Source organism: Ptychodera flava, chromosome 17 (genome assembly GCF_041260155.1).
Source record: "Ptychodera flava strain L36383 chromosome 17, AS_Pfla_20210202, whole genome shotgun sequence".
Classification (NCBI taxonomy): Eukaryota; Metazoa; Hemichordata; class Enteropneusta; family Ptychoderidae; genus Ptychodera; species Ptychodera flava.
Genome location: NC_091944.1, coordinates 7234946 through 7262151, shown reverse-complemented (window position 1 = coordinate 7262151; position 27206 = coordinate 7234946). Strand labels below are relative to the sequence as shown.

Sequence of the window (27206 nt, the reverse complement as noted above, 5' to 3'; positions counted from 1 at the left end):
TTTACGAGTAGATAAAACACCTGAATTGAGCACTCTGATTGGTCAATCAACAGTAGATAGTTTTTAAATATATGCGGGGAATGGGACTGTTTATATTGTGTAGCAGGTGAATATGCATATTCAAATAAGCGGTTGCGGCCAATGGCAGGTCAGTTGTTAATAAGGAGGAATTTGCTGCGGTGTCTGCATTTTGAGAGGAATTCTGCTCGTTTGTTAAGGGTTGATTTGCTGTCTGAAAAAATTATATGGAGCTTTTCTGTTATGCAAAGGTTGCAGTGTTTGGTTTTATTTGAATAGGGGGGGAGCTCTGTCGATGATTGACCATTTGATATCGTAGTTTCTGTTGTTGTCTTTGAGTTTCCATATGAATTTTGATAGTTCTGTGCTATTTCTGTGCTTGGGTGTTTTGAATGTGTACTTGTGATACGTGTATCTTTGTTTGAAGGTTGAGTCCGTGAGTCCAATGTAGTATTTCTGATCGTTGTTTGTGGTTACAGTGGCTTTGTATATTACTGAAGAGGTGAGGCAGTTTCCTGAAAGTGGACAATCGTCTTTTTTTCGGCAGTTGCACAACTTCTCTTGTTCCCTGTCTTTATGCAGTGTTTGGTTGTTGTGGGCTTTGATTATACTTCCCATGTTTCTGGAGCAACTGTAGCTTACTTTCACGGTGTTTTTGTTGAAGAGCTTGTGTAGACGGTGGCCTTCTGGAAAGTGGGTCTTAATCAAGTTCAAGACCACCGTCTACACAAGCTCTTCAACAAAACAACGTGAAAGTAAGCTACAGTTGCTCCAGAAACATGGGAAGTATAATCAAAGCCCACAACAACCAAATACTGCATAAAGACAGGGAACAAGAGAAGTTGTGCAACTGCCGAAAAAAAGACGATTGTCCACTTTCAGGAAACTGCCTCACCTCTTCAGTAATATACAAAGCCACTGTAACCACAAACAACGATCAGAAATACTACATTGGACTCACGGACTCAACCTTCAAACAAAGATACACGTATCACAAGTACACATTCAAAACACCCAAGCACAGAAATAGCACAGAACTATCAAAATTCATATGGAAACTCAAAGACAACAACAGAAACTACGATATCAAATGGTCAATCATCGACAGAGCTCCCCCTATTCAAATAAAACCAAACGCTGCAACCTTTGCATAACAGAAAAGCTCCATATAATTTATTCAGACAGCAAATCAACCCTTAACAAACGAACAGAATTCCTCTCAAAATGCAGACACCGCAGCAAATTCCTCCTCATTAATAACTGACTTGCCATTGGCCGCAACCGCTTATTTGAATATGCATACTCACCTGCAACACAATATAAACAGTCCCATTCCCGCCAAATACTCACTCCTGATGATTGCTTACCGCATGAAACAGCCTGTAGAGTGACAACTACAAGTTCCTAGATTCTCAGTATTACCGCCCTGCAGAAATGCATTGAGCACTATACTTTGCCTGTATTGACAAGCAAACCATTTTCGTATATATATATATATATATATATATATATATATATATATATATATATATATATATATATATATATATATATATATATATATATATATATATATATATATATATATATATATATATATATATATATATATATATATATATATATATATATTATATATATATATATGCGCACCGGGATCAGTCTGAGTCCCAGAAGTGACACTAGGTGTTGAAACTGCAGCAACCAGTTGTTCGTCATGTTGACTGGTACCGGGAACTTGTAGGACGTCTTGAATAGGATGAGCTGCATGTGGAGGATTGACCGATGCTATCACTGGAACAACGCATGTTGTTGATTGATGAAACCTTGCTTTTAGCTGTAGCTGCTCTGGTGGCTGGTGCTTTACGCTTCGATGGCATGCTGTTGATAAAGTGAAATATTGACAGTAAGTAAAGTTGACTAAACCTTTGGCCCTATTGGCTATTGATAACAATAGCCATGCCAGCATAGGGAAGAAAAATAAAATAAAGCTTGCACTGCATAATAAAATGTAAAAAATGTAAACCCTTCACCCTGGTAACACATTAATTTAAGTACAAAGAAATTAAAATAACCACTGCATAAATTAAACAGTGCACGTGGCTACAAATTATACCAACCCTTGAAACAGAAGGTAAATCCAACCAATAATAATGGTAAACCACTCTCCCCTGACAAGGTATGTGAGAGGGTACAAAAACAGCACTAGTGCAAATGGCCACAGAAGTGGTTACCGGGTAGGATATTGCATCAATCATGCTGTAAACAAGGGAATACCTTCATTGAGTCAATTAAAACTATGCAAATAAAAATGCAAAAATAAGTAATACGTAATAAGGTATGTCCAACCAAAATTAATAATTAATGGTAAAACCACTCTGCCATGACGAGATAGCTATTGTCAGTGTGAGTGGGAACAAAAACAATTAAAACAAGGCAGTATTGCTGAAGGCAATGAGTACTTGGGCCGTGATATAGTAATTTTGAGGACAATATATACAAGTATTCAAATATGGTCTCGAATTTCCTCCTGTCAATTAGGCATTTGATTAACTGGTTATTAAACGAAGCAATGGCATGGCAACGGCAAAATATGTCTAGCAATAGACATCAAATCAGGTCCAATAATCGTTATCATTCAAGGTAACTAAGAAAGTTACCAGGTCCAAGGAACATATTGAAAATGACAAAGGCAATGGGGTCATCTTGAACCACAAAGTAGTGGTGGTACCAGGTGTCCGGAATGGGTAAGCGTACCCTGCCAGCTAGCCACACCCGTCAAGATTGACCCAAAGCGACAAATCCATTGTTATTTGGTAAATTCACCAAATTAATTTTGTGAGTCAAAATTTGGTATGCTGTCACTCATCATTTGAGTAACAGACAGGTCATATTTTGATACAACATCTCCGTATCTACCGTAGAACTTCTTAAATGATTTCACTAATCGACTTTCTTAGAACCGTTGCCTCACTAACTTTTGAGCTAATAGGCTGTGTCTAACTCGAAAGTCTTCATATGAATTGCATGCTCTACTGTATCTAAGAAGTTTATGAAATATACACACCATAAGCTGGAGATGATGGTATATTGCTCGACAAAAAGGGAAAGTTTATGATTTCAAAATTGAAATCGTCTCTTTTGTCATACAGCTTAGTATATAGTGTATTTTGTCTAATTTCAAACAATACGTCTAGGTATGAAGCCGAGTCCACACTTTCAGTTGTTTCTTTTATTTCTAAATCATCTGGGTAGATGTGGTGTAGATAATTGGATATACCAGGATTGTTTAAACTGATGAGATCATCGATATATCTGTGGGTGTTGTTAAATCGCTTGGCAATCCTCTTACATCCAGATTTCTGAAGTGATTGTATGAACTCTGCTTCATACGAATACAAAAATAAGTCTGCAAGAAGTGGGGCGCAGTTTGTGCCCATGGGAATGCCTATGGTTTGCCTGAATGTCATGCCAGCAAACTTGATAAATATGTTGTCAATAATGAAATATAGCATTTGAATCACCTCAACATCACTGTATTTGAGTTTGGCATCGCTTTTGTTGGTGAAATAGCCCAAGTTGCGCTTGATGGCAATGTATTCATACCTACGACTACCATTCTCGTAAAAGAAGGCTTTCTTCACGAGAGATGATAGTCTGTCTTTAAGTTTTGTGGGATGGTTGTGTACAACGTTGAAAAATCAAATGTGTGGATTGAATTGTACATGTTTTTGTTATTTTGTAAAATATGTAACAATTCTTTGGAGTTCTTTAATATCCACATTTGATTGACCCCACTAGTTTCATAAACTTTGTCACAATACCGTACCAAACCAGATTTAATGGTTGATAAATGATGGTTAAAAGTGTGACAAGCGTTTGTTGTACACTTACTTGAACCAGCTATGAAACGTTGTTTATAAGGATTCTTATGGATCTTAGGAATCCGATATAGATTAGGTAATACCTTGTCATCTTGCGCTAACTTGATGCCAAACTCACTTAAAACTGTTGAATGGTTCTGCAATATTTCCTCTTCAGATAAGGTTGAAAGAGAGTATGTTGTGCTACTCTCATCATCTGAGTTAATCTGAAGTTCGTTCTTTAAACATTGAATGTAATATTGCTTGCAGACAAAGATGGTGTTGTTTGATGCTTTGTCTTCAGGCACAACAACATATTTATCGTGTAAAGCATCTAGACATTCCAGAACTACAGAAGGGTCATCAAAGGCAGATGTAGTGTTGATGACAGTATGGGAAAAACGAAGACGTGAAATGCGAGATTTTACCTTATCACGGACTGTGCGAAGCCAGTCCGAAAGACATCCAACGTCTTCGTCTTCGAGGGCAGCCCACTTTTTAGCATAAGCCTCAGCAGCATCCATGATTAACTTAAAGTTAAAGTTCCAGTTTACTTTGGGTGGCTCGCGATATTTTGGGCCAAACTGGAACAGCTGCCGAAGCTTATGATGTGTAACTATCTTCATGTCACCTGTTATTATATGACCGTGAGGTTTGTAACAAAAGGGAGATGACATACAATCACAAGTACCATCATGAACATTGTTCTTAATATCAATTTCTTTCAAGACCCTATTGTAATTAAACAATTTCCTACCTATGGTCTTAGAATAGGTATAGGACACTATAGGAGGGTCTTGAAATGTAAAATAAGGTGGTACTTTGTCCATAACGTCCTTGTGGTGTAAAATATTGCTGATGTTAATGATGTCAATCCCTTTGTTAACAAACCTCATGGGGAAAAACAATCTCTGCTGACTGTTGATGCTTTCTGTCCGAACAGGTTTGAATAGGCGATATTTGCCTATATCCATAATAATGGCGATTAACCGGTATTCGGGCAGCAGAGGGTCATATACATTCATAGCTTCAGCAGTCAGGAGAAGTGATCTTAACTTCTTTAAGGAGCATGCAAACAATGCAGTTCTTACCTTGTGAACACCCAAAGGTTGATTTAACATGGGTAGTAGATCACTGAACTGGGGATTACTGATGTGGAGTTTGAGGCAGGGGTTCTTTATTTATAGTGGAAATTGCTTAAACTCCTGAAATATTGAAATTACAGCAAATTTCTTTTGTTCTCGATGGTAGATGTCTAATAAAAATTAGTATGTGCACAAATAACATGGTGTTTGTTTAACTATATTACGGTAGAGATTTCAGAATCCGATCGTGACCACCCCCTCACAAAGTCTAATGGTGCGTCCCTAAGTGAATTGTTCTGGCATTGGGAAGCAAACTCAACATTACAGGATTTTATTAGAGCCAGTTAAAGGGCCTGAGAGGTAACTGCAAAATTTAACCAACCTCAAGTTACCATTTAATTTTCGCAGATATTCATTGCTATCTATAAATTTTGCTTATGGCAGAATAGGCGAAACAAAGAAAAGATATTTGTTAATTCTGCCATTTTCAAAAGCTTGCCATACTATTTGAAATAAAAAGGTACAAATGGAGTGGATTGCTGTCCCATCCTGAAGTAGGTTGCACCATGTGGTATTTGTAAAGATGGAAAGATTGCACATGCACCATTTTTGGTGTTTATCATAATTGTATGGCAGTACTGTGGCCATATTTGGGAGGAGAACTAGTTGCCTTACAGAGATCTATCCATGTAGTTCAACTCAATGGATAATTATACTTAAATAAATATCACAGAGTCAGAACATTTCCATGAACTAACTTTAATATAATAATAAAATCAAAATACATTCTCAAAAGTTGTGCAAAATTTGCATCAACTTAATGAGTGTTTGATATAACCTACTAATCTATGAACTGCTAGACAAACTTTTGAACTGTTAATCAAGTGTCAAACATAGCACTAGAAATCGAAGCACAATCTGGAAACCTTTTTGAATTTAACACAACTTGCGAGTTTTTTCCTGAGGTAACATTAAAAACACAACTGAATTAACTATATCATCAAACAACATGTGCACTTATTACACGTAACTCTCTTGACAATTGGGTTTGGAAAAATACAAGATTTATCCACTAAACGAATGGTAACCTACACATGTATGAAACTATTGAACACGTTTATCAAACATTCATTATCTATACAAGTTGAATAGTTGCTTGAATGGAAATTGTCAGTGAAACATGGTTAATTTGCCATTCTATATGAACATTGAAAGGAAGTGAAAAACACAACATAATTGGCTTTTAAGGTTATTTTTATGACAATTAGCAAAATTTCACCACAACAAATTACACTGCATTTTTACAATTGGTAGACTTGCTTTGTTAAACACTGCAGGATTATCGATTAATATACTGTCAGGAAATGGCCGAGTTAGCACTAATTTGGTGTATCCAGACGCAGATTCTGAAGTGATTGCATGCATGCATGCAAGCTGTTGTAAAACGAGTCATTGACAATGATATAGTCCCCACTTGTAATAGGAGTATTAGTCTTGATGGGGCAGGGAAATGTGGTCATAAAGAAGTATCACTGAAGTGTACATGTTGAGATCTATGGGCACATAGGTCTATGTTGTTGTTCCCAATTTGAAACATCAGGCATGTCTAAGTTCTGGTTCTAAATCGGGAAAAAAGATCAGACCTCTAGCTGTATTGGCCAGCCAAGAAATACATATGTGCATAATAAATGAGGTACAAGATGTGACATCTTAGGGTCTAATATCTTATCAAAATTGAAGGGTATAGAACTTGTGGTTACTGAGTTATGCATATATATGTATAATCAAGGTCAAAGGTCATAAACACTGGACAAAATGCTTGATATGCGCTTAGCATATTGTTACGACCACGGGAAGTCGGCAAAGCAAATGGAAATGGCTGTCTAAAATTGTCTTTAGCAAAGTGGTACAATTCCAAGCGGACTCGCTGGCCGCAACAAAAGATGGTCAAATAAAGGAAACTACACGCAAGTTATTGAGAACATTTCCTTATTCTTATTGAAGAACGTCACGTAGTGACAGCAAGAAAATAACTTTACAATATTGAAATTATCTCTACTCTAAGCGTGACCAAGTAACAAAACGTATTAGTTACTGCTTTTAAATAAATAACAGAAAGTGTCCACAGGCGCGACGACGAGAGCTCTCTAAACATGAAACACGCTGGTCCACAGTGCCAACTCCGTCCGACGCATCAGTCCAACGAGAACAGCCACGTAGCAGCTCGACGCTCAAGTACAACCATCTTTGTAGAAAGTCACAGCATGAAACTCCTACCACTAGGACGTTTCCAAATAACTGTAATGTACTCACAGGAACTCTGGAATCAGAACTTCCTCAGGCGTCAACAGGCACACAAAGTTTCTAGACTGCAGTCACAATTTTGGCACCAGCGGGAAAAAGTCCGTAAAGTCGGCCTCGGTCTTCAAAACTGGGAAACTCAGTGGACGTGGACTTCCGACGATCCCAGCACTTGCGGAAAGTCAAAGTGACGTGGCAATGAACACGTTTATATACGACAAAAATACATTATTTATAAACACCTGGTCACCCAAATAAGCAAAAAAACCCAGAAAAGGAATTCAAACTATGTTACCTGGTCACTAGAAAAATGATAGAGGGCGTTTCCCTCGTAACACTCCCCCTTAAAAAAAAAAGAAACGTCGCCATAGTGACGTTTGTTTTGTTTCTTTTTTTAAAAGACTTGTTACTGTTGCAAGTAAATTTTCAAAGAATGTAACTGCACAAGAAGATTGAAGATGACAAGTATGTTGCAAAGTTCAGCATATTAAAGTCTTGACAGATCATCGACAATAACATTCTCTTTGCCATAAACATACAACTTTCATGGGATATGTCTGTAGTAGTGAACTCCAATAAACTCCATTTGTGACAGTTTTCAAAATATTGTAGCGCCAACACTAGACTCAATGCTTCCTTTTCAGTCTCAACCCCGCCTTCAGAATAATGTAATTCAAATTCAGCAGCTAGAATTTTAAAAATTTCTGCTTTGCGAATCGATGGGGAGACTTCAACTCCGACAGAATCTGCTAAACGTTTTAAGTCAGCTTTCCGCATTCCCCTTAATTCTTCAATAGTTACACTCTCTTGCGCGGTAGCCATTATAATGAAAAATATCAAAACGATATAACGATAAATCCTTTTTTGACCATCTAATGACGTGTTTCGCAGAAATACGAAACTGGAGTTCAACTGGACCCCGGACAAGCCCCCAATTTGTTACGACCACGGGAAGTCGGCAAGGCAAATGGAAATGGCTGTCTAAAATTGTCTTTAGCAAAGTGGTACAATTCCAAGCGGACCCGCTGGCCGCAACAAAAGATGGTCAAATAAAGGAAACTACACGCAAGTTATTGAGAACATTTCCTTATTCTTATTGAAGAACGTCACGTAGTGACAGCAAGAAAATAACTTTACAATATTGAAATTATCTCTACTCTAAGCGTGACCAAGTAACAAAACGTATTAGTTACTGCTTTTAAATAAATAACAGAAAGTGTCCACAGGCGCGACGACGAGAGCTCTCTAAACATGAAACACGCTGGTCCACAGTGCCAACTCCGTCCGGACGCATCAGTCCAACGAGAACAGCCACGTAGCAGCTCGACGCTCAAGTACAACCATCTTTGTAGAAAGTCACAGCATGAAACTCCTACCACTAGGACGTTTCCAGATAACTGTAATGTACTCACAGGAACTCTGGAATCAGAACTTCCTCAGGCGTCAACAGGCACACCAAGTTTCTAGACTGCAGTCACAATTTTGGCACCAGCGGGAAAAAGTCCGTAAAGTCGGCCTCGGTCTTCAAAACTGGGAAACTCAGTGGACGTGGACTTCCGACGATCCTAGCACTTGCGGAAAGTCAAAGTGACGTGGCAATGAACACGTTATATACGACAAAAATACATTATTCATAACACCTGGTCACCCAAAGAAGCAAAAAAAAAAAAATCCAAAAGGAATTCAAACTATGTTACCTGGTCACTAGAAAAATGATAGAGGGCGTTTCCTGCGTAACAATATTTATGTATATTGATGTATATGGAACACAATACTAATTACTATATGCAGCGTATATTTTTGTGTATGGAACATTCCAATACGTTGATATGCGTAGCGTATTTCTATGAAGATCATGAGTATACGTAATGCAGATCTTTGCACACCTAGTGTACACTGTAGTTTTGCATTTTATTAGCATATATACTGTATACTTAATGTATTTGACACATGTACAGAATCAGTATATGTGTATATATTGTTGTATATCAAGCATTTTGCCCAGTGCAAGGTCACGTTACATTTTGAAAAAAAAACCCATTGTATTGCTAATTAATCCCTACATGCCAAAAATCAGACCTCCAGCTCTATTCACTTGCCCATAATTAGATATGTGCATAATTAATGAGGTAAAGCGTGTGTTGTCATAAGGTCTCCCATCCTACTAAATATAAAGGACATAGCATTTGTGGTTACTTATTTATTGGCATAAACGTATATTTAAGGTAAAAGGTCATCGAGGTCACATGACATTTTGTCAAAAAATTTCTACCCTATAGTTATCCCTATATACCAAAAATAGGACATCCAGCTCTATTGGCTTGCTCAGAAATAGATATGCGCATAATTAATGAAGAACAATATGTGGCGTCATAAGGTGTCCAATCATACCAAATATGAAGGGTGTAGCACTTGTGGTTACGGAGTTGTGGACAAATATGTATAATTAAGGTCAAAGGTCATTGGGGTCACGTGACAGTTTGTCAAAATAATTGTATTCCTAAGTTATTCCTATATATACCAAAAATCAGACCTCTAGCTCTATTGGCTCGCTCAAAATTAGATATGCGCATAATTAATGAGGTACAATATGTGGTGTCATAAGGTGTCCCATCATACCATATGTGGTGTCATAAGTTGTCCAATCATACCAAATATGAACGGTGTAGCACTTGTGGTTACTGAGTTGTGGACAAATATGTATATTTGAGGTCAAAGTTCATTGAGGTCACATGAAGTTTTGTCAAACAAATTATATTGTTAACTTATCTCTATATACCAAAAATCAGACCTCTAGCTTTATTGGCTCGCTTAAAATTAGATAAGCGCATAATTAATGAGGTATAATATGTGTTGTCATAAGGTGTCCAATCATACCAAATATGAAGGGTGTAGCACTTGTGGTTACTGAGTTGTGGACAAATATGTATATTTGAGGTCAAAGATCATTGGGGTCACTTGACATTTTGTCAAAATAATTGTATTGCTAAGTTATTCCTATATATACCAAAAATCGGACCTCTAGCTCTATTGGCTCGCTCAAAATTAGATATGCGCATAATTAATGAGGTACAATATGTGGTGTCATAAGGTGTCCCATCATACCATATGTAGTGTCATAAGGTGTCGAATCATACCAAATATGAACGGTGTAGCACTTGTGGTTACTGAGTTGTGGATAAGTATGTATATTTGAGGTCAAAGGTCATTGAGGTCACGTGAGGTTTTGTCAAACAAATTATATTGTTAACTTATCTCTATATACCAAAAATCAGACCTCTAGCTCTATAGGCTCGCTTAAAATTAGATAAGCGCATAATTAATGAGGTATAATATGTGGCATCATAAGGTGTCCCATCATACCAAATATGAAAGGTTTAGCACTTGTGGTTACTGAGTTATGGACAATAATGTATTATTGAGGTCAAAGGTCACCAAGGTCACATGATATTTTGTCAAAATGCGGCGGTAGGTTCATATCCAGAGCCCCGTACGGTCTGCCGCCGTCGCTTGAAAACAATCTCATAAACTCGGCCATATGGGCAACTGTGTATGGGTAGCTGGATGCTTGACTTCCCGGAGAAGGCGAGTTGTCACGTTCAAGCTCAGGATTATTTGTCGATCAAATTTCAGTAAATTTACCTTACCTAGATGAAATCTTGTCTATAGGCTGAAATTTCGCCGAAGTTTGACAAAATTACATCGATTTTTCAGGTTCATATCCGACATTTTTGAGTTTTGAGTGCAGACAGAAATAAGTTTTGAGGCAACATGGCTGCGACCCCATGTTGACCCCAAGTGAAAATGTGTTCGCGATCAAATCTTCCTATATTTTTTCAGAATTTTCGACAAAATCATTGCTTCTTACATCTTTTGTAAAATATAAAATATTAAAATAAAAATGCGATGTGCCATGTCTCCAGATTTCTAAAATATCGTTCGTTGACCGTTCGACGGAATACTCATTTCGCAAACTTGTGACGCAGTTGAAATTCAATACTGACCGCCAAGTAATATTAATGAGACGAGATCATTCTAGACATCCTCCAAGTTATCCAACCATTTGCATTGGAGTTCAGCTCGCTTAGAGTATCATAACATTCTTCGGCCTTCTTTTAGATCGAGAGTATCATAACATTCTTTGGCCTTCTTTTAGATCGACCCTAATCTCTCCCATTTAGGAAATAAATACACAAGCTACCTCGACAAAACTTCGTGCACCATCCAGGACCAAACGCACTGCAAATCTGTCTTGACGTCATCATCTCCTTACATGGTAATCGGCATACAGTATTTTTTAGCAAAGGAGACACAGAATACGTCGGAGTATTCAGTTTCAAAACGTATTACATTGTGTGATGTTGTCAAAAAAAGGTAATGTTACTGCAGTGGTATACAGAACATAAAAGTTTAAATCAGTTTATTTTGGACTGGCTTTACCCAACATTTCATATTGTTTCTTATGCCAGATTTGACCATGTGCTTACTGGCGACCCCTTTACATGCAAATTTTTTGTCAAATGGTGTTCTCCTGGAAAAACAAACGTACGATTTCTAAATCAAGGAGGCGAAATTTGCCCTCTAGACTCGAAAACACCCCTTTATGGGGTGTGCCTAGCTATTTTGAACGAGCTTCTCCAATCTGTAGCTCAATTTCGAAATGATGTTCTGGTTTTCTCAGCTCAAGGATAAGTGTTCTCCATCGCTGTGGGCATTACTATTCTCAAATGGGGGTACAGTTTCCAGTCGTAATGTTTTTCATTGTGTCCGGGATATAAAACCTTTCCTTTTCACACTTTCACTTTGATTAACACTAGTCCACATCTTGTCAGTGATTAAACATGTTTCAAGTTTAAATGTTAAATTCTGGTCTCGAGCCCTCCTGTTCGACCAAACTGAAATTACCCCTCCCACTTTGGCTCGTCCAGTGGGTGTAGCAAGGGTCGTGCCATCGCCTAGGAAACGGAGGGTGCATTAATTGTTGCATTTCGATGCACATTTTGATTATATTCAGAAGATTTTGTGGCAAAAACTCAGATAGAGAAGCATTAATATTAACATCTCACTTATTCAAGACCGGCTGAGAGCAGCACTTCCATTCAGTTAACATCATTACGCCATTTACTATGCCAAGAAAGATGAAGCCAAGCAAATGAAAACAAATGTACTTGGGCTGAGGCCCAAGTACAATAACCCCAATATGCATGTACGCTAGGCTATAATACCTGATCTCACAAAGTGCGCTAAAATGAACCCCATCGGCGCAGAAAATCTGTGCACACTTGCTAAAAACACGCTTGTGTTTTCAGAAATGCCCAAAGGCCAAGCCTTCTAACTCGGCCTCTAAGAAAGTGTTCAACTGTGAGACACGCTCGTTAAAAGGGCTACTATATGATGTGATGCGCGGAAAAATCTGGCAAATAAAAATAACCTTGACGTCCATGTAATCGAGCAAATGCTGCACGAAATGCATCAGACTTGAGCCGACAGTAGCTGCTGAAAGTGATGACAAATCATTAACACCTAGCTGTAAAATAAACACATCTGGGTTAAAACGCTGGACGACATGTAAATCAAAACGCCGTACTTTTTCCACCGTACGGCCTCCGATGTCGTGTAGTTGTATAACTGCAGAACTGCTCATGTTGAATGACTGCGGCATAGAACGTGCGTTACGCGGTAATGACATAGACGCCTTTAATTTCGCCACGAAAGAATGACCTAAAATTAACACCTTTGGCGTCATACTGATTGCCAAAAACCTGTGCCTGGATGCCCGGAACTTATATAAGGGTAGGACCCCTACGACAAAAAGAGAGCTTCCTTGACAATATGAAAACTACAACTGCATGTATATAAATCAAATTACCTTTTTATAATCGTGGTTATATATATATATATATATATATATATATATATAGAGAGAGAGAGAGAGAGAGAGAGAGAGAGAGAGAGAGAGAGAGAGAGAGAGAGAGAGATATACATACACACAGATATATATATATATATATATATATATATATATATATATATATATATATATATATATATATATGTGTGTGTGTGTGTGTGTGTGTGTGTGTGTGTGTGTGTGTGTGTGTGTGTGTGTAACCGGGTAAACCAGGCAACCACATACGAAATGATACAGGGAGAATCTCGATGCCTTTCTTCGAGGAAGCGTCACCAAAACCAAGACAAGCTAAAATAACATCGCTCGTGCATACCGTTTTGAAATGCTACAGGCTTGGAAATATACATAGTTTGAGTCCGGGACCGGAGAGGGTACATTACGCCAGCTAAAAGACCAAAACAGAGACTTAACTTTGTCTTGGGGACACATGCAGATTTAAATTATTAGGCCCTAATCCTCTGCATTTGCAATCACATAAAGTGCCTCTGAAATGTTTCTAGTTTAGTGTGAACAATACGGTATTAAACGCCAAAGTTCGATACAAAAGGGGGATTATGGTAAGACTATGCAGATGTGAAAAAGCCACACGGGTAAGACGCACTCGATTTGCTCCGAGATTTCCAGAAATTCGACGGATGAACGGCGTTAATTTCCGTCCAATCTCATACATGACACCTGTGAATGCATAGCGACTGCCTTTAGGGACTGGTCAGTTTCTTTCAGCCTGGGGGGGGGGGGGCGGTGGATTCATGGGGGGGGGGGTCACCCTGTTTTTGACTTTGGTGATAGGGGGGGGGTCACCATGTTTTTGAAATGCCCAATAGGGGGGGTCAGTGTGTTTTTGAATTTTGACACAGGCTCATCATTGCCTAAAATGCTAGTGTCAGACACAAAATTCATCATTCAGTTGTATTTTTCGGCGCGCCCTTCGGGCGCGTAACTTTAATAATCAGTCATATTTTTCAGCACGCCCAACTTTAACATATCAAGCATACATACATCAGAGATATCTGTATGTTCAATATTTTTCAGCGTGCTCTTCAAGCTCATTACTTAATATATCATACATCTTCAGCATGCCCTTCAGGTGCATGACTTTAATATACAAGGCATATATATCAGAGATATCAGGATGTTTCATATTTTTTGGCGCGCCCTTCGGCGCCATACTTTCAGAGATATCTTGATGTTTGCTAAGTGAAAGTGTACCATTATGAAATCTGCATTTCATATGAAAAGGATGACAAATTCCTGATACTTTTCTGTTCTCTCTGTGAGAATTCAGTATGAGAAAGCAACATGCACAAATATTTCACAATATATATTTGATACAGTGACTTATTTTAGAGATAGAAAAATGACAAGATATCTTTCCTTCTCATTGATGCAATTATTTTCCCTTGTTTCATAGGTTTTCTGTAGAAAGATGCTTTTTTATGAACAAAATAACAGTTAAAAAAGGCAGTTTTTGTCATTATTAGCTGTGCTTTTATGGTTTCAATGTTACACAAGAAAAGGTCCTCTCAGACACTGTACACATCAGATTTGGCTAAAAAAAGCTCTCTATGGCTCCTCAGTAGATTTAATTGGATGGTTGGCAAGTCTTAACACCCATCAAAGTTTTTGATTCACTGCTTTTTCCTCTTTGATATTAATGATTGACATCCATTTCTGTACAACAGTTCAGGACATCTGGTTAAGCAGAGAAAGTGTGAAATACATTCACAGCTCATTCAAAATACAGCTCATTCAAAATGTACTGTATTTAAACTTTAAGATTGACACTTTGAAATTCCTATCTTACAACTGACATGTCAACAATTTCACTAAAACATAGAATGACTATTTAAAGTATAAATATATGTAAAATGTAAAATAAATATAGAATATATATATATATATATATATATATATATATATATATATATATATATATATATATATATATATATATATATATATATATATATAATTTTTGTCACCTTTGTTTACCTTTGTCGCGCCGGGGGGGGGGGGTCACCTGTTTTCAAAATTTGGAATAGGGGGGGGTTCAGCCACTTTTTGACGTCGGCAAAAATAATCCACCGCCCCCCCCCCCCAGGCCGAAGAAACTGACCAGTCCCTTATGTCGAAAAAACGTTGAGAAAATACTCTTATTTAATACAGAGAACGCATATTTTCACAAAGCGTGGGTCCATAACGTCCATTTGACCTCTGTTCTAAATGTTAATGTATGCTGCCAATCATGATTACTCAAATTCAAATTGCGGCCCGGGCGATCTTGATCCCTGCCGAGCACAACTAACAAAGCGTACTGACTTATCACTAAAATCACCGTTATGTACCTAAACATACACATACACAGCCACATACAACGTACACGATAAGACACATGTAATGAACACGCAAGAAACGGCGTTTTCTTTTTCGAGTGATTGGTGGTCTTCAAAAAAAACGTTTTGTATGTGTTCCTGTAAAAAGTTATGAACATTGAGAGTCTTCACACGTCGTTTTGAAGGCAATCAAAATTGCATTTCTTCCTTCAGGCATCGAAACTGAATCTTTTCACTCACATTTTGAGGAAGTACCTTTGGCATTGTGACAAGTTTGGTCATTGTTTATATCTGATTCAGTTGATTCAATTCAGTTGAGCTGAGTGGAATTGAAATTTCAGCGTCGATTACATCGTTACCACTGTTACTGGCTACGTCAACATTGCCTTGTAGATCGATCATCCATACTCGAGAACTCATCGACGACGACCACGGCCCTGCACAGCTGTCCCGGGGGACTCAGTAGCGTCATTTATTTTCTTTACCAATGTATTTCAAAATACTTGGCTGACTATTGTCACAGATTACTAGTAGTTTCCTTTTGTTGAAGTTTCTGGCTTACATATCGTGAACAGCAAGCAGCGTATATAGTATTCAAATATGCAAGCTCACCTATGGAACTACGTAAAACTTTTCCACTACGTCTCAGTCACATGGCATTTGCATATTACGATCGGTCGTCGATGTTTTCCGAGGTTATCTATCCGAGGTAACCGGATATGCAACCTGCGCTTACTATACTTCGGGTCATGCTGTTGCATACCAAACTCTAAACTGGGGATCGTAACGTTTTAATCAGTTTTACTCAAAATTTCTTCACCCTCTTCTGTGATTTGTTCGAAATACCAAAATTACACTGAAAATAAGCTTACGAATGAGTGAAGATTTGTTTTTCAAATTCACAAGTTTTATTCCCGTTGCAAGCTTCGTCTAACCCAGCCGCGCGACGTCTTTTACCAGTGACCGGCTATTATCTACATCACTGCCAACCAAAAAAGCCATAAAGCTACAAACAGTAGAAGGTTCTAACTTACGATTGCTTACGATCACAATCTGCTGCCGTCCTTAGAGACTATAATCTATTTGCTAGACTTTCCCCTTATTGTTTATATGTCTAGTTTGCGCGCTTGTACCGAGCACGAGATGTTCAACTCAATACAGTGCCCGAGGAAAATTCTCTCCTGAACTAAGTCAAGACCTTCGTTTTCTATCTTCCTTCCGAAGCTAGTAATACTACGTCCATTTCAACTACTAGCTTCAATCACAGCGCCTTCACATTCAAATCACCCGCTGCTGTTGTGAGAAAGTATCCGTTCCGTGTTGAAAGCCGGGTTGAAACCAGGGGGTTGAAAACCGGGTCCCGTTTGATATCGCAACGGAATATGCACACATCTACTTAGACGCAAAAAGGTTAGCAGAAATTCAGAGATGTATTGAAAGCCATATTCGTTGCTGTTTATTGAGTAAATTTTATGATGGAAATTCGTCTCCGAACTCGGCGATACATGAGCGGCCATTCTTTTTCATATATACATGTATTTCTATTGCTTACCACATCGGTCATAGCATCGCTGTCTATCGAACCACAACACGACTGTGATTTGAATTCACTAAATTTTGATTGGATTCGAACTCACAACGTACGGCATACAATCACCTTAGTAGCGAAGAAATCACAGTCGAGGAAGGTCTGTCGACCAGACCACAGCCCCTCGACCACTTCACAAACCCTAGTTATAATCACGGTCCCCATGTGGAGGGACAGTGTTATAATGTAGTCTCGAACTATGTGAACCCTACACACTTCCGTAATATTCAGGCAGAGGTGATAATCGGTAGTTCCTGGTGTAAAAGATAGTTTATGTTTCTCTGATAAGCCAACGACTAAGCAAGTGTTTAACCATCCCGCCCAGTGTTTGCCAACAACCAACGTCACTACGACGTTGCCTATTGTGCGCCCACGGCGCTCGCTGGACGTTCCTCTTTAAACGTTTCCAAATTTACCGATTTTGAACACGTGAGAGATAGAGAGATAGACAGACCGACAGACAACGGACAGACGACAGACAGACAGAAAGACAGATAGATAGATAGATAGATAGATAGATAGATAGATAGATAGATAGATAGATAGATAGACAGACAGATAGATAGATAGATAGATAGATAGATAGATAGATAGATAGATAGATAGATAGATAGATAGATAGATAGATAGATAGAAAGATAGGTAGGTAGGTAGGTAGGTAGATTGGTAGGTAGGTAGGTAGGAAGGTAAGTAGGTAGGTAGGTAGGTAGGTAGACAGGTAGGTAGGAAGGTAGGTACGTAGCTGGTAGGTAGGTGGGTGGGTGGGTAGGTAGGTAGGTAGGTAGGTAGGTAGGTCGGTAGGTAGGTCGGTAGGTAGGAAGGTAAGTAGGTAGGTAGGTAGGTAGGCAGGTAGGTGGGTAGGTAGGTGGGTAGGTCAGTAGGTAGGTAGGTAGGTAGGTAGGTAGGTAGGTAGGTAGGTGGGTAGGTAGGTAAGTAGGTTGATAGGTAGGTAGGTAGGTAGGTAAGTAGGTAGGTAGGTAGGTAGGTAGGTAAAAGAAAACTTCAGATATGACATTAGGTTACCTGTGCTTCAAAATTAAGATCGCCTCAATTGTAAAACTGATGTATCACCCTGACAACGCAATGTAGTGTGTCATAGTTGATACCCAACGTTTTGATCCATGTGCGTTGTTTGGCTTAGCCGAAAGGCTCAATAAAAAACCAACATATGAGTAATACAAATTTAAAAAATACATTTCAGCGTACGTGGATGTCGAACCCTTCGCTTGACACTACTGCTCTGTCTAAGAAGCCAGTCGTGTCAGCCAGTGGGTCTTCAGGTAATACTATCTCGGAATCGACAGATCCGATCTACCAGTATGCCTCTCACGACGGCAGAGTGATGGTAAGGAGTTTCTCAAGTATTGTCACAAATGAAAGTGACAAAGGAAGACCGACCAGTAATACACAGAGAAAACCCTCTATTGGACTATGGATTGTTGGCTTTGCCTTTATTGTCGTCACACTGGCATTTGCCGCGGGGTTTGCTGCTTACGTTATCAGTAAGTGTTATGTCCATACTTACAGGAAAAGACTTGACAAACTTAACTTAACAAACTTAAGCTAACGAACTTAACCTCAGTTACATAAATCAAAGTTATAAAGAAACATAACCAAAATACATGAGTATGTCAAGACCAGAGAGGAGGATAACTACTCTGAAAAAAGTTGGACAAACTAGTACTTTTGCACACCCTGATAATATGTTTTGGCATTGTATGTCTATGGCCAAACTATTGAGCAACTATTATCGCATTTTATGATGTGTGAACTTAAAAAAAGTCGATAAAATGTTAAAATTGTGTTTGTAGTATGTTTCTTGATGGATCATGATTCATTATTTTATGCAGACCTACCTTTTATAATTAATTAAGACAGGATTTGCAAATAAGCGATTTTGTCTCACCGCAATATCTGTAGAATTAATAGACGAATGAGTGTGCTTTACTCTTGTTATATCATTTGTATATTAGATTAACTTTTTAATTAGTTAATATCAGGAACACTGACTGAAAAGAATTTGATCGTATTTCTGCGATATATTTACTATTCTAGCGTTAGTGTTACAAAAAGTGACACGCTGATGTTATTTCATGAAGTCCCCTTTAGCGGTTGGCAAATATTTACTTCAAGCTTAAATGAACCCGCTAGTCATTGTCTCTCCAGAAATGAGTTATAAACCAGCCGGTGTAACCAAAAAACTGCACCACACTGATGACGGTAACAACATTGAACTTGCTGATGATGGGAGATACCCAACTAGTAATCCCTACGCACCTACAGCAAGCCTAACGAGCAGTCATGCCGAAGACATAGTAAGTGCACGTACCTCGACAATGCAATCGGATCCTTTGAAAGATGATGGCAGCGAACCCGCTAAAAACAATGTTTTGCCACAGGACTTTGCCACATTTACTAGTATATCCCGATCCGACTCTTCAGAAATGAAGACTGACTCATATGTTTCTGGTGACAAGGAAGAATTTACAAATCCATCTAAAACAACTCTACACACGTCACCAATAGCAATCTTATCAAACAAAGAAGATGAGGAAATGGTAGAAGGAAGCGCAACTACCCTTACATACGATGCTAGCGAAAGCACAACAATGCCAACCACGATAGAAAGCAAACGGGAAAAAGAAGGACACGACTCAATAGTCTTCACATGGGAACCACATGTTGAGATGGGTGTAAAACCAATCAATGACATGACCAGACTGAGTAAAACCGAACGCCCCTATGCCGTAGCAGGCCCTAAGAACAAAGAAAAACAGATAACTGATAAAAATTGGAATAATGGTAAATCAGAATCAGGTAAGGACTTTGCAAATGCTAGTATAAGCATACGATGGAACTGTTATGTCTATCTTTGATTGATTGAAGTTTAACACTTTGATTGCATTGGTGGATTTCGATATGAGGGTTTTGCTATCACTTGTCAATATTTTGTCCACACAAATAATTTAGGTTACGAAGTAGAGATCCTCTATCCGGCGAGAGACTTATGGTATCAAGGCGCTTTAGATGGTGATATGAGGACCAATAACAAAAAAGAGCACATAGACTACACATGAAAAAAGACATTGCGAAAAAATAGATAAAAAGATATATTGAGTTCCAAAGTCAAAATAATGATGTACCATATTTTAAAACGAGTGGCAACATATTGCTAGAGGTGTTACTTTCCCCATATATCAGTTGAAGGTCACATTTTAAATGATCACTTTATCTATCAAACTTTTTCTGCTCAACTATCTAGGCCTAAATATAATTTTCCGGTGCGTCTGTGCGCCTTTCCTTCTTCCCGTTTGTCCGCCAATTTTCTATAGAGTCTACTTATTACTTGAAAATTGGTTAATCAACTATAAACATGTTAGTAATTAGTCAAAAGTAATAAAGATATATATCATATCAGTTGATCTAAAACGAAAACAATCCTACGCTTGATACCGTTTTACGTCGTTTTACACAGTCGTGTCTGTTTTGTTGAAATTCGCAGATTGTGGAGCAACCATATACCTACAGCCTGGCGAAAATGTGACCTTGACCTCGAAAAACTATCCAGCAAATTATGAAAATTCTGAAAACTGCTTGTGGTATGTTTATACCACGACAAATGGCACACTTCTAACCCACGTTAACGATCTCCAAACTGAAGGATGTTGTGACGTAATTAGTATTGGTCACGGTGAAACGGTTACTGATGAAAGCAGAGTACTACTACTTTCTGGTGAGTACCTTCCATATGATTGGCGGTCCCGGAGCTCTGCTATATGGATTCAATGGAAAAGTGACTCCTCGGTTAATGCAACAGGATGGATGCTAACCATCACTGCAGAGGAAGGTAGGACTTCAGAAAAACTGCGTTTTTGTAATCGCTTAACTCTCGTTAATAAATATATTAAATTGAATAAATAAAGAAAAAAACTACAAATGAAAGGACTAAATAAGTTTATAAATTCATTCATTAATTGCTTAATTGATTAGTTGAATGATTGCTTAATTGTTCGATTAATTCATTGTATTAATGAAATTTTGAATCGTCAATCGTAAATATCGTTATGTTGTAAATTAATATTTTAGGAATGTACATTTCGAATTTCGAAGAGAATTACGTGACGCAGAAAATGTTATACAAAGCTTTGTGAATATCGGTAAACATAATCAACAAAGTGCTATAGTGATTCAGTTTGCTTTTTTGTTCTACATCTTAGTTGGGATAGCAAAATGTATTATTATTGGCTTAAAGTATGTTTTAACCATGAAATATGCTTCCTATCTAACGTCATCAAAACCTTCAATTATCAAATTGAACTGTGTCGGTTTTTTATTTCCTTTCAAGTTGATACTCCAGTAGACTGTATTGATGTCTCTTTGTACTGTAACGGCATCGTGGAATGTATTGATTCCTACGATGAAATTGGATGTGGTAAGTCCGTTCAATTGTATTTTTTCTGTTGAATATATATTTTCATAGTTCATTTAACGCAGGCTTCATTATACTATTGTTTGATGAAACGAAGTCGATTTACACGAAAAGTAAATGTGGTTAATCATGCATTTTAGGTACTGCACATTAAACTTTCAATTTCAGGGTAAAATATATTGAATTTCAAATTCAATGCTCATAATTTTTATATATAAAAGAGCTATACTTCAGTTGCATTCCATTTCTGATCGTCCATGAAAAGAGCACGTAAATGGATAATATATTTAACATTTTACTCCGATAAAAAAAAACATTGACATGGCAATGTCACTGAATACAAAATGTTTATTCTATACATGTATATATAGTTTCGTAGAATGAAGATAAAATACATACCATAGGAATTTATAACTTCAAGAGTAAAAGAGTGTAGAGGACGGCCATGGCAAGGAAAATACATGTCAAATCAACAACTATCATCCCGAGCGTCTGATTCAAAGCACATTTTCTTGATTTCGGTTTGTGCAAATCACATCTAATAATTGTAATAATTTGTATAGTATTTTCACACAAACGCTAAGGTACATAAACAGATGTCTATTCGATGTAGCTGTCGAAAATAAAGAATTTTTCTTAATTATCAGTTACATTTCCCCGCGATGTATGATAATAAAGTTGTTAAGTTGTGGTAGATGGAAGAACATATTCTCATCTTCAATTAACTAGTATATAGGTTTTGTTTTACGGTAAATTTAGAATCAGTGTCATATGGTCTTTGAGAGGACGAAAAGTTTGAAACCATAAAATTCTACGGAATCGGGTAGATTTTAACAAAAATGAACATTGCAGGCCAATAAGCGTATTTCTTATATCTCAATGGTTTCCTGATTAGTCAAGACTATCTCAAGAACTTGAGTAGATTACGTTAATTCCATCCGGAGGAGTGCGCATACGTCAATCTTCTGCCGACCTGTCAGTAGGGTGTTGTGGCTACCGTAGATAGCCGTCGATAACGAAAGCATGGTCCACAAAAGCGAAATATCAAGCATCAGACCGGGAATGAGAGAACAGTTGAAATTCTAAAATTCACAGTGCTGCTTGAAATTCCAGTTTTGCGATGTGTGTAAACTGGAACCGGTCGCAAGAGCGCACTGTAACGCAGAACGCTATTCGTTCGAACAATAGCTGGTGATGCATCTTGCCCACAACTGAGAGGCTGCTCATTGTAGTTAGGGTTTCGAGACCATGGTTCCGAAACCCTCTTGTAATCGTTCTGTTTATTAGGGTTTCGAGACCACGGGTCTGAAACCCTCCAGTAATCGTTCTATTTTTTTATTATTATTATTAGGGTTTCGAGACCACGGATCAAAAACCCTCTAGTAATCGTTCTGTTTATAATAATAATAATAATAATTAATATAATTAATATAAGTATTATATAGAAATAATAATGCGAATAATAATAGGTTCAATTTCCATGAAAACTTCACCATAGCGGTATTTTGGGTCGAAAAGACCAAATATGATATCTATTTCACTGCCCCATGTTTCCATGGTAACCATTTTAGGGGTTGAAAATTCCAGTTTTTCTAATATCCAATGAAAAATTACTTTGATTGTTATGAAAATTATCTAGTGGGGGAGTTCGAGTCAGGCAACACAAAAAACAGACTTATTTTAATGTTTCGAGTTGCCATGGTAACCAATTTGCGATTGAAAATGTTACTTTTTCCCTAATTCCTATTAAAGAACTATTGATTGATGTAAAAAATTGATAATAAGGGTTTTTCTGGTTAGCACACCAAAAAAAATCACACTCATTTTAATGTGAGATGTTTCCATGGCAACCATTCAGGAGTAAAAATTACCGGTGTTTCAAAGATTCCACCTAAAATCCAGTAATCAACAGAATGTGTTATATCAAAGGGATATTTTGGGTTAGAAAGACCAAATATCCAGTGTAAAAATCCATTAAATCAACAGAAATATTATACCAAAGGATTATTTTAGGTTAGAAAGACAAAATATGATATCCATTTTTACCTCTCCTGTGTTTCCATAGTAACCTATTTGCGTTTTAAAATTTCATTTTTTTTCAAATTCCATTAAAAGTAATCCTAGTAACTATGCAAATGCTCTCCTAAGTGTATTTATCACAGCATGAACTCAATGTTCATTTTTGTTTTATGTTGCCATGGTAACCTATTTGGGAACCACAACTTTTTTTTTATTTAAAACAATAGACCCTTGAGTGGGTCTATGTTAAAACATAATTCACTGTTTTTTATTTATTTTATGGATTTCTAAGTAACAACTTTTAACGTTTGTTCTATAATAATAATAATTGTAATTTCTTCGCCTTCATTCTAGGAAGAATAATAAAGATAATGTACATTGAGGCCATTCTTGTCAAAATTGTTTTCCGTTTATTTTAGTGTGTTTGAATTAATTTTATATAGACCAGAAAAAATTTTCAAGCATTTTTAATTTTGTTTCATGCAGTCATCCCAAATAAGTGTTATAGAGTATAGTACCAACTTATTATGCATTCATCGAATAAATTTTATGCCTTCAAATTAATTTTATGTGCTAAAATTAATTCTACTTGTATCTCAAATTAATTTTATGAACCCAATTCCCCTTATCACCCAATGTACCATTATTTATCAGAAGCAGTAACAGTTTTTTTTGTTTTATTTAAAACATAATTCACTGGTACTTATTTATTTTATGGATTTATAATTAACGACGTATAATAATGTTCATTTTATAATAATTTATTTTGATTTCTTTGCCTCATTCTAGGAAGAATAATGTAATGTTTATTTCAGTATAGAAGGCCATAGGCCCTTAGATACATCACAATAAGTACAATACTAGCCATGCTTGGTTGCAAAAACAGACAAGCACAAAGTTATTTATGCACTCAAGAGTTTCTCTCTTTTGTGAAAAGCAAAATAAATGAAGACAAATTATTTCTGATTCTTTAACTAAAGTAAAATTATGGCCATGTAGTGGTGCATTATTTTTTGTGTGACCTGGCGTGACCCCATAAACTCCATGATTCTGATGATTAGCTAGATCTCCCCTTTCCATGGTAGCAATGGCTAAATTTGATGGCCCCATTGCCTTTGTCATCATCTATATGTTCCTTGGACCTGGTAAATTTCACAGTTTACCTTGAATGATAACGATTATTGGACCTGATTTGATGTCTATCTATTTGAACATGGTCCCTGTATACCTTTAAACATTTTTTTAAAACCAAGCAGGCCAAGACAAGGGGAAATATTACAAGTTAAATGTTTCATGTTTAATATTGCCCAGGGCTCGAAATAAACTTTTTTTCCCTGGTAGTCCACTTAGGCAACCATGTTCTGAATGTGGTAGGCCGGTGACACTGGCTGGTAGCCCATGCATATTTTAGATCAGGGGTATCTTTTTTCGTTAACCAGACAAGAAAGGGCTATTTTACAAGGTTCTGCCAATGAAGTGAATTTTCTAGTCTTTTGATGTGTATACTTGCACACCTTTAATGCCCAAGGAAACAGGTGTAATGGACGACAGTGGGACTCAAAAGTTTTGTGACCTATAAACAACCCGTTTCACTCTCACAGCTGTATGCAAATTTTAAAAGTCGCCATGACAACATGACAACAATATGGCATTTTCAGCACTGAGATATACTGTAGCAGGGCTAAAAATAGACCTTGGCCCTTCTGTTGGGAGGAGGCATAATGTCCGTCTCATTGTGATTGATACATTATTATCAAAATGCAACGAGAATGCATTTTTATTGGCCATCGTTTCCTGTGCCTGTCATTCAAGTACGTCAGTTCAGATATGGAAACTTTGTTGCAAAGTTCCACCGCACGGCCGGTCGTCTCTAGAACAAAGTCATACTATGGCAAATTTCTACGCGCAGCTGGGTTTGACTGCATTTATCTAGCTCGTCCCAAAGTGACGGACGCATCTTTCAACCTTTCAGCTTGGTGAAAAACGCATTCATTGATTCGCCAAAGGCCTGTGGACTCGCTTAATTTTTGCACAAGTGCTACATGGACATTGGAAAAAGTTGTTGAATACTCACTGTTTCAGTGAATCCGTCATGATCAGAGTTCTCAAATCAAAAAATGTTGCCGAGCTCGAATACAAAGGTCTTCTCATTAAATTACGTCATTGTTATATAAGAGTTAGCCAAAGTCTGTCACCCTGATTTTTTCAAAGTTTGGAGAAGGCCGGCATTTCCATCTGAATGATTGAACGACGTGAAACGCAAAATTCCATCGCATATTATCTTACAGTAGAAATAGCGTAAACCGTCGCGCCAGTCTAGGTTCGTATAAGCTTATACTCCACAAAATGGCCACAGGCGGCGTGAACTTTCTGAAAGGATTTCCTAAACGTCCTACTTGTTACCTTAGGGACTCACTTGTGATCTCCTGAAAAGTATTCTCTGCAGTAATTCCAGTTTCTGTCAACATGCAAAGCTCAACGACAAGATTATAGCACGAGACGTAGTGTACAGACGACACATTCACGCGCAAACGAGTGCGCTTGCGTGAAGTTATATTTGCAGCACAGATTTCGCGGAAAAACTCATGCTTTTGCTCTATTTCCATCCCAAAACTTCCTCGATCGCTTACAGTAAATGCACATGAACAAAATAAAACCCAACAACGTCAGCACAGGGAGAGGGTTTATGGTTTTCGCCACAACTACAAATGCCACGCTGAAGATACATTTATCATTCCACTGGCATAGACTCTCCACAGTCGCTGTGCCTTGTTTGTGGGCGCCCACGACTACCACGATGGGCCTGCGATCCGAAAGGCTACGCTGTGCAGCTCAGCAGCTGTGAGCACGCGCTGCCAGAGACAACGACTGTTGGTTTTTGCAAGTATATGAATATTCATAAAGGTAGTGATGTCAAAAGAAACACCTATCTAACTGGGCGGAGAGAATATACGTACGACAATTAGAAGTCACCCCTATTGACAAAATTAAAATAAACAAGTTCAACACCTTTTTCCTTTTTTTCAGAATTCCCACAGCTTCAATGAATTGTTATTAGCTTTCTATATAATACTTATAGCCCCTAAACTTGTAATAATAATAATAATAATAATAATAATAATAATAATAATAATAATAATAATAAAAAATAATAATAATAATAATAATAATAATAATAATAATAATAATAATAACAAGGCAGTATTGCTAAAGGCAATGAGTACTTGGGCCGTGATATAGTAATTTTGAGGACAATATATACTAGTATTCAAATATGGTCTCGAATTTCCTCCTGTCAATTAGGCATTTGATTAACTGGTTATTAAGGTAGCTTTCCGCCTTTGCGACGACCTATTTTCAAACGTGAATTTTGCCATCAAGATGTGTACTTTTATCCAAGTATTATATATCACCTGAAAGCTATTTCTATGAATATTTTTGTTTTATCAAGAAAATTTGTGTGCGATGAATTTTTTTGAAGATCTTAGTGAAAGTGTAAAGAACATTGGTAGTCTCACGTAAAAAAAGTTTAAGTCTGAGCGGAGAGGGGCTATAGTTTAGGTGTTAACGGGCAATTGGTCTTCAGAATACTGGCTACAAAACCGTGTCTCAGATTTTTGAAAAAGGCCTTAGTTTTTTCACATCGTTGAGTCAAAGTT

General features: G+C 37.5%; 1 protein-coding gene across 1 annotated transcript in view; it reads left to right on the top strand.

The window, feature by feature from the left end:
* LOC139115290 (uncharacterized) overlaps nucleotides 1–27206 on the top strand; it is a 149860-nt gene that overhangs the window by 12828 nt on the left and 109826 nt on the right. The window contains exons 2-5 of the mRNA XM_070677300.1: nucleotides 18301–18601; nucleotides 19266–19916; nucleotides 20602–20946; nucleotides 21445–21531. Coding sequence (XP_070533401.1) covers nucleotides 18301–18601; nucleotides 19266–19916; nucleotides 20602–20946; nucleotides 21445–21531 — 1384 coding nt within the window. The remainder of the gene's footprint in view (nucleotides 1–18300; nucleotides 18602–19265; nucleotides 19917–20601; nucleotides 20947–21444; nucleotides 21532–27206) is intronic.